The 9294-nt window shown below is 42.3% G+C and overlaps 1 protein-coding gene across 1 annotated transcript; it reads right to left on the reverse strand.

The window, feature by feature from the left end:
• Positions 1–1859: 1859 nt before the first annotated feature.
• LOC123494984 (protein FAR1-RELATED SEQUENCE 5-like) lies at positions 1860–8444 on the reverse strand. Its single transcript, XM_073504457.1, has 3 exons — positions 8360–8444; positions 2538–4296; positions 1860–2459 (listed from the first exon to the last, which is right to left on the reverse strand). Exons 1-3 carry the CDS (start codon positions 8442–8444, stop codon positions 1949–1951), a joined length of 2355 nt encoding a protein of 784 aa, XP_073360558.1. The 3' UTR covers positions 1860–1948.
• Between the last annotated feature and the right edge of the window lie 850 nt (positions 8445–9294).

Below are 9294 nucleotides of genomic sequence, written 5' to 3' on the forward strand. Positions count from 1 at the left end.
AGAATACATAAAAGGCAAATATTTACAGAAGTTCATGAAAAAAATCATCCTTACACAACCCAAACTCTGCATAATTCAATATGTAGACGGCTGAAGAAAGCTAGGACTGTTATATAGTTTCTCGGGATTTGACCATCTATTTTCAAGTAGTAGTCCGAGAAATAGAAAGAGTGTCGCAATTCCGCATAACAAATTGGACAACTAGCTAGGTCACATCGATATACACAAAATAACAAAAATATCCCAAGTCAACAATGATATGCACTGAAGGGCTACTCAAATATGTCCCAGTTAAGACTTCCTCAGAGATTCCAAACTTAGAAGCATGTCATAAATTTCAAATTATAGCATTTCGTAATGGCAGCATATCTCGTGAATCCGAGCTTATTGTGTATCCATGTATCCCTGTGATCTCAGCCATTAACACTAAATCATGCGCCTCCCGTGCAGCAACAGGAACATTTACAATTAGCCGCCCGCTTTTGGACCTAACAACCATTTATTTTGCAGCAAACCCCCCAAAAGTCTGTCCTCCACGATCCTCAACCGAGGTCCCCAAGTCGTTTCGTGCTGCCCCAAATCCTCTGATCCTCTACTGCCAAATCCCGCACGCCGTCGCTCCAAAACCTAAATCCCAACCCAAGCCCTCGTGCGATAGCAACCTTGGGCTGGACGGCTCCCATGAAGTCCGTTTGCGACGGCAACCAAGAAGGGACGACAACAGCGACCAGCGACAACAACGGAGATCCGGCGGCCGTCTCAACGACGAAGCCATGGCGAATTGATGGTTCCGTGACGGTGACGACTCGTCTCAAATGCGGCGCCAACACCCCCGGATAGCCTCCTACAACCACGACAGTCCCGATGTTGTAGCATGACGTCTGTAGGAAGCTGTTTCTTGACTGTAGCAGATGTATTAGTGCGATGCTTAATGGCATGTCATGCTTAATTGCTTTGCTTATAGCCTATAGCCTGTAGAGATGTAGGCATGCCGAAGATGTACTAGTGCAGTGCTTGTATCCTATATGAAGTCAGTTTGCTTATATCCTGAAGCTGTAGGTTGGAGTAACAGATTGTACTAGTGCAATTCTTGCTCACATAGTCATATTAGTGAAATTCCTGTCAGTTTGCTTGGCATTTGATGATTTGAAGAAAAAAGCGTTCGCTGCTACTGTGAAAAAATTCGGTGACTAGTTCAGTTATGCATTGAAAAAAATAGGTGACTTCATGTGGTCAAAACATGTAGTGATCAGCAACCTTTTTTGACTTAAAGGAAGTGGTCTGCAACATCATTGCCCGGTTTTGAGATCAATGCCATAAGCAAAAATTCAGTTTGAAAGGTTCCCATGAAGTGACTAGATCCATTATGTGTTGAAACTTTCTGAGTTATTGTGGTTGAAGCAAATACTGTTCAGTAAAGCTTCTGAACTACAAGAAGTGGCTTGTGATGTGTTTGTTCAGTTTTGAGATCAAACATATAAGCGACGCGACACTATGAAAAGTTTATTGAACATTTGCCCTAGGTCTTGGTTGATCAAATATATTGACAAAATTGCATTGTTTGTCCTTCTACGATGCTAGTCTGAGGAAAAATATTGGTGCAACAGCAAGCATGGTCAACATTTGAAATCCTGAACTTCAGCTTCATATTTAACCATCTAACAGATATGAAGGGGCAATAAAATTGCATGTACTGCCACTATACAGCCTCTCAAGTTACATAGAAACCAGAAATGTCATCATGCTTCCATACTTGGTAGAAAAAGATTAAGTGGATACATATGTTCAATATTCTATAACAATTTGACAAGCATCATAACTTGTCAGAAATCAACTAAACTTTAATTGGATATAACACAAATTCTGATCCATTATATGACTTCAGTATATCAAATTGCAAATAATATAACATAGATTAAATCATTATTTGCTTGGACAATTTTGCATATCAGGAAGCACCATTTGGTTGCACATCTTCCGCAATCAAGCTCCTTTTCCCTTGAATAGTTTTGCTTGGACAATTGCGACTATCATGAAACACCATTTGCTTGCATGTCTTGCACAAGCGTGCAACCTTTAACTTCGCTTCTTTGTCCTTCCTTTTCCTATCACCCTCCTTGATCTCCTTTCCACTCTTTATTCTTTTGCATCTCCCCACGGTACGAACATCAGTTGGTGGATGTATATGAACTTCTGTAGGAATATTACAACCAATAAAAGCCTCATATTCCTCTTGCCTAGTGTTCTGTGTGGCTGCAGGGACCATTTGGTCTAAAGGCGCCTCAATGCTCAACACACTTGATGTTAAGAAGTCCATGCCTTCATTTGAGTGCTTTGCCTTTTGAATCAGCTCTTCCATCTTATCACGTACAGTCGAAATCTTCTTTCTCGTGGCTGCATCTAGTGAATCTGTGGGCTTTTCTTCTAGTAGGTTCCCCTGTTCATCATAAACATTCTCCCTGAAAAGCAAAAAAGATATTGTTAGTCCTATGATTTTGAAATTACAATAAGAAATTGATTGACGTGCATTTTTTTACCTCTTGCACCGTTTCTGCCATCTTTTCATAATGTAGTAGTTGGGAAGCTCGTTTTGGTTCTCAATCCTCAACACTTGGATAATATGTCGACATGGAATACCGATTGACTCAAATAACTTGCACGGACAATTTGCTATCATGGTTGTAGTGTCATAGGAGACCTCCCTAACCTTATCAGATCGACCTCTCAGGGTCACCATTTTTAACCCCACACCTTGTGCAATACCCTGAACACAACAATGATCTCTAGCAGCAATAACTTGTAGCTGAAATTTCTCGAATACCTCATATGTGAATACCTCACTACCTTGTTTCTCCATTGTCCATGGCGTAAATAGTTGTGGGGTGGTATGCATGCTTCTATTGTCTGCCATTAATTCTTCCTCACGTTGGCATTCTAAAGCTGTGTCGAACCTAAGCCAGAACTCAAGAAAAGCAAGCCTACGATGAATGAAACGGTTGAAAAAAGAATTTGCACTTTCTGACCTTGAAGTGGTTCGGAGCAAGCCCGCAAGAGATATATCCATAAAGTAGGCTGGTATCCATGTATCTCTAATGGTAAACCTCTTAGCTAACCACTCGTTATCCTCCAACCCAAAATCTGTAATGATGGAATTCCATTGTGATTCAAACTCACTTGCAGTTTCTGAACCCCAAACACATGAGTTCAACCTCGGCCAAAATTCAGAATCTTCTCTAATCAAAGGTCCAACTTTTTCAGGCACCTTTTCCATTATATGCCACATGCATAACCTATGCATAGTGGCTGGAAGAACTTTGTCAATACCATTCTTGATGCTAGCAGCTTCATCAGTTATGATGAGTCTAGGTGCTACCCCTCCCATTGCTTTTAGGAAGGTCTGAAATAACCAAATGTATGACTCATCCTTCTCATTTGATAAGAATCCAGCACCAAAAAGGACACTTTGTAAGTGATGATTAACCCCTGTACATGGTGTAAATATCATGTTGTACTGATTAGTGGTGTATGTAGAATCGAAGGATATCACATCACCAAAGTGACTATAGTTCTTCCTACTTGTGGCATCCGCCCAGAACACACGCACCAGGTTCCCCTCATCATTCACCTCAAAATCATAGAAAAATGCTGAATTCACTTCCTGCTTTCTAGCTAATTGGGCCACAAACATTTGAGCATCTGCGTCTCTGATTTTATACCTGAGTCCGCGATAGTAATTTTGCAAGTCCCTCTTTGTGCACCCAGCATTCGGAATTCCACCCTCGCTAACTTGCAGGAGCCTGTATGCCTGGGAGGTTCCAATGCTTGCCTTATGACATGTGTATAAAGTATTCTTTGCCCTCTCACTAACTCTACGATTGGATCTGATCAAATGACGCTTATCAGGTGATACAAGACCATGAACATGATGCTCAATCCATGAGTCTATCTTGTAGGTGTTCTCCCCACAAAGTCTAACAAATATATGGGCATCACAACCGCATCGCGTGTCTGTCTGCTTACGTCTTTTCCTCAAGGGGTCATTAATCTCCTTAATATCTTTTGACTTGAATCCTTCTCTATTACACATGAAACGCTTAGTCCGGACCACCTTATTCTCAATCTTTTTCTGCTGTCCAATACGAACGCCAAAACCTGATTGATGTGCATATGCCTTGTAGAACTTCTCCACGGCCTCGAGTCCTTCAAATGTCATACCCACTTTAGGCTTCAAATGCTCATCACATTCAGGTGTAAAAGAAGAAGACTGCAATGTCAAGAATAAACGGAAATAAGAAACTTCATGCGTTCAGTATTTTTTGGCAAATGCATGCATAGTTTCAGTTGTTAGTGCAAACTGAACTTACAAAGAGAGGTATGGCTGTGTTCTTTTTGGGCGTACTAAATCCCCCCGGGCTCATATGCATTTGAATGTTATTGATTGGATCCATACTTCTGCACATGTAACTACACAATTAGCCTTTCAAAATACACTATATATACACAAGGACTGAATTTGTCGGTTGTTTTACCTCAAAGTTTTGATGCCCGCGTGTCTCTGATTGCAAGGGGTACTTGCTACTTGTCCGTCTCTAGTCGCCGCAGCAGCAGAATATTTCAGTTATACATGAGATGGATCAGATCGGGGAAGTACAAGCATGGGGCACTTGTTGGTGCTTGTCTGGTTCATGTTAAGTGTTAACATGGGAGTAGAGGAGCACGTAAAGGATTGGGATGCTACCTGCATGGGGGCGGCCGGGTGGGTGCCGGCGCACGTCAGGATCAAGTCGATCGAGATCAGAGGTACGTGCAGTTCGGCGGCGGCGGCGGCGCACGACACATACAGAAGTTGGGGTGTTGTTGCAAAATTAAGTTGCTGCTTTTAGTCGGAGGGCGGGCGTGTAAGTGTAAAATTACCACAAACTCTGATAATTCGTACGATTAAGATCGTGGGGGTGAAAAGAAAAGGGATACACGGACACACAAATAGCTCGGATTCACGAGATATGTTGCCTTTCGTAATTACCTAACAAGATGCATTTCAAAACATTGGTGTATAAATAATCTGATATGCTTGTTTCTTGTACATGGATGGATCTAATCTGATATGCCATTGCTTCAAGTATGATCGTGGGCTCTCCGTGGAAGTGCTAGGGTTACCGTAGTCGGCGTGATCACTCTGAGCGGCAGAGAGCATGAAACATAAAGGCGAGTCGAGCAGATCGGCTAAGGATCCAGCCGAAGAACTACTTGGTTGGCCACATCTGCATGAAGAAGGTGTCGAGGAGTTCATATGGGAAGATGAGATCACAGACCTGTCGAGAAGCCAAGTGGATGGCAATTGCTAAGATACATACTACGTGAGGGTTTAGCCCTAGGACGCTGTTCGCGGATATGAGATCGGCGTGGAATCCGACAAAGTGATTTGGAGATGTGTTGAAGACAATTTATTCAGTCCAGTTTGATGCCTAGGCAATTGGAACAAGGCAATGGTCATGGGACCATGGTTCTTCAGAAATAAGGTGTTCCTTATGGAAGAATATGATGGCTTTATTAACCCTAGAACGGTGGTTCTGGATAAGACGGCGGTCTAGGCACATGTGCCCAAATTGCCAGAAAGCTTCCGGAGTGAGCCAATCATCAGAGGTATGTGTAACCCATGGGAGAAATCTTGGAAGTCCATATCAAATTACCGGCAGGATTTGTTGGTGAGTTTGTGCGCATCAAATTACACACAAGTGGGACCAGGTCAGACAGCAGAAACAGTAGGCTATGGGCTATGTTTCACTGTTTGGTGTACGAGGTCTAACAATTAGTGAAACGAGTCTGCTAATATCCTGACGCGTATTGACCGTGGCTCATATCCCTGGGAATTCTTATTCGATGCTCACTGCGTCAAAATGTCGCTGCTTCGCACAGGAAGCGTCAGATGGGCCGGCCCATTTTAAGCTATTATACATTCTACCAATCCCAGTATTGGGAACGTTAAGGTTTCCTGTCCGGTTTTACTGGTTTTGGGAACCTTCTAGAAGGTTCAGGTCCTTTTTTATTTTATGTTTTTTTGGGTTTTCCCTTTAATTAAAAGAATGTCCAGAATTTTAAAAATTGTTCAAATATTTCAAAACTTGTTCGCGTTTCAAAAAATGTTCGTGTCTTAAATTGCAAAACAAAATGTTCAGATATTTTTTTAAATGTTTGCATTAAAAAAATGTCCACGTTTTAATAAAACGCTCAGATTTTTTCAAACAATGTTCCCTTTTCTCAAAAAAGTTAGCGCTTTTCAAAAAATGTCTTTGTTTATTAAAAAAAGTTCTCTTTAAAAAAATTAGCATTTTCATAAAGTGCTCATGTTTTTTCAAAAAATGTACACTTTTTAACGTTTTTTTATAAATAATTTACTTTCCCCTTTATTTTCGAAAACCGACTCAAAATTGCTATGATTTTTTGCTTCTATTTGACGCTAGTTTCCATGCATATCCCTACCCAATTGGACGATGAAGATAGGAGGTGTACCTACATGGGAGACCAACCTCAACTTTCCCTTTTCTAGTTGATTACAAAATGAGTTAATGTTTCTAAAAAAAATTAATAAGCAATCACTAACATAAGAAAATATACACTATATAGGTGTCTTTACAGAATTATGCATATCTTTTATGGTTTGATGAAATTATAAATATCTAATTCTACTTTCATTATTTTTTACGTAAATAATCATACTGATCTACATATCAATCTACATCAATGGACATATCAAGCCAAATAACACCCACGTCGGCTAATATATCGTCGATATCTTTGAGGACGATATTTCTGCGAGGATATGCTAACCAATACCAATATGTCGGCCATATCGGCCTATATTTAGAAGCATTGTGGCACGATTGAGTGTTATGGTTATGGCAGCACTGTAACTGAGGTCCTCGTCTCAAAGAACATATTCATATCCTTTGGATTGCACCGCACATGGCTTCCGCTCAGGTGTTGACAGGAGTGGCAAGTTCATTGCATTCATCCAAAGAACCCACCAGGAGAGAATAAGGGATGCAGAGACAGAAAAACTATGCCAATAGTTGAGAAGGAGCGGTCCAGGGAAGGGAGGATGCTGATGAGGAGATGAAGAAGGATGCACAAGAATAAAGGTGCTTCTTCTGAAGAGAGTTGCTACAAAGAAAAAGGCTGTTGGTGGATATGTAGATCACTATGATTATTTATGTAAAAAAAGATGTCATAGGGTTTCCAAGTTGCCTGTATACCCAACTCACAGCCACAGAATCTCACGACAATGTGAGTATTCCAAGTGTCTTCGGATGGATGAGTATTTTTTTCCTTTCCTATTCTATTGGTTCTGCACTGAGTTGATTCAAAGCAGTATGCTATGCCCCGTTGTGCCATCCGTCCCAGCTATGACATATAGTCGTCTGAACAATTTTCAAGTAAACCCGGAAGAAGAACATTCGACTGCAAACAAACAGGATTCCGTCGATGAATCAGGAATCATTGGTATACTAAACAATTCGAAGGTGGACACAACAAATTATGTGTATGTGCTCATGTACGTGGCAGACTGGATAGCACTGTCATAATCCATCAATATAAACACAGAGAACAAATCCTTGATTAACCGACCAAAAATTGTGGAATGGGCAGTGGGCAACTTACCTCAAATCGGGCTAGCCGCTGCAGCACACCTCCGGCCGCCGGGCAAGGTTGCTGCCGAGTGCGGATTGGGCGGCGGGCACCGGCTGTCAGGGGCGGGGTGGCCGAGGTGGCGCCGGCAGGGCGGCTCCTGGGCGTCTGGAGGCCAGGCAGCCGCACAGTGGCACACAGGCGCAGTGCGGCTGTCCGTGCGTTGTTTGTTGGGCTAGGGATGGGTCAGGACGAGTAAGGCCACTAGTTTTGTTGGGCTTTCCTTTTCTCCTCCGGCCCGTCTCTAGTTTCCCATGGTATACAGGCAACTTGGAAACCCTATAACATCTTTTGCAAGTAGAAAAATGAGGCAGTTAATCATTGTGTTCAGTTGTTCAAAAATTTCAGATGCAGATGGTATTACTTATGAATTCACATAAATTAACCTGACCACCCTACAAGTGCATGCCATGGTGTAAAGTTTCATCGGACATGTGGCTATTCATTCTGAAAAATATCCTTCAGTTGTCCCTCACACCTTGAACTTGCCAATCAAATTCCACAAAAGTTTATAAGTGCAACCACAAAAATGGAGTAGCAACTGTTAAGATTGACTAGAAAAAACATAACAAAAGGATAAAGAATGATAGATTTTCGGAGAGAAGAAGAGTTTTCCATACTGCCGAGAGATCTCTCGAACTCCTTCCCCTGACCCTAGACGGCTAGAGCAAACTCTCTTCTCCAGACTTTATTGGTGAGGCCGTGGATTTGCCTACCCTCTGCCTGTTGCTCTGGCGGTCGGTGGTGGGGAGGGCCATCCTGGTGTCTCCGCTCCGGTTAGTAGTTTAGGTTAGATTTTTTTCTCGCAAGTGCGGCGCTCGGGTGGATCGCAACGCTTCTTCTTTGAGTATGTCTTTCGGGCTTTGATCCTCATCGAGTTAGTTTGTGTGGACGTAGTCGACAGAGCTCCGGCATAGATTTCCGCGGTCCCCTTCGGGCGGTTAGGTTAGGATTTCTCGTGACGTAGATTTGGTGTCAGGTGCTTCAGATCTATGCAAGTGTTTAATGTGACGACTACGGCTCCAGGACGCTAGTCCTTAGGGGCACATGCATGAAGACTTCCCGACTGTTATCGACAGGGTTGTTGAAATATATTGCCCACCTTCATCCTTCAGTTCGGACTTTTAGATGAGTTGACTGGAGCTGGAGCATGAATTCAATATGGCATTCAAGCCAAGAGGTCTTGAGTTCAAGACCCTACCAACGCAGTATTAAATAAAACGATTATGCAGCCTACATCGGTCCCACGTCTACGGACTAAAATAGCCTCCAAGACTTTTGGATGAGTTGGCTGGAGTATGAATTCAATAAAGGTCAGTCTTTAGGGGCACAATGCATGAAGACTTTCTGGTTGTCATCGACAAGGTCAAGCCAGCTCTAACACATGGATTGTAAGGATCGCGAGGACTCTTTCCCTGCATCAATCCCACTGCACATCCCAAACATAAGCATGACAATCTTTTTTTTGCGGGGGAAACATGAACAACTATGACCGTGTGCAGCTTTAGGTGCATCAATCAGTCAATTGCAAATCAACGGCATGTATTGGCTTTTGTTACCAAAAGGTGGCGTAATCAATTTTGTATAGCACTGTAATTGGATTGCACG

Source organism: Aegilops tauschii, chromosome 7, assembly GCF_002575655.3.
Source record: "Aegilops tauschii subsp. strangulata cultivar AL8/78 chromosome 7, Aet v6.0, whole genome shotgun sequence".
Taxonomy (NCBI): domain Eukaryota; kingdom Viridiplantae; phylum Streptophyta; class Magnoliopsida; order Poales; family Poaceae; genus Aegilops; species Aegilops tauschii.

Coding starts and splice junctions, on each gene's coding strand:
- LOC123494984 (XM_073504457.1), bottom strand. CDS start 8,444: ATGGCCCTCCCCACCACCGACCGCCAGAGCAACAGGCAGAGGGTAGGC. Junction 4,297..8,359: donor AATAAAGTCTGGAGAAGAGA/GTTTGCTCTAGC, acceptor GAACGCATGAAG/TTTCTTATTTCCGTTTATTC. Junction 2,460..2,537: donor TGGCAGAAACGGTGCAAGAG/GTAAAAAAATGC, acceptor TTTGCTTTTCAG/GGAGAATGTTTATGATGAAC.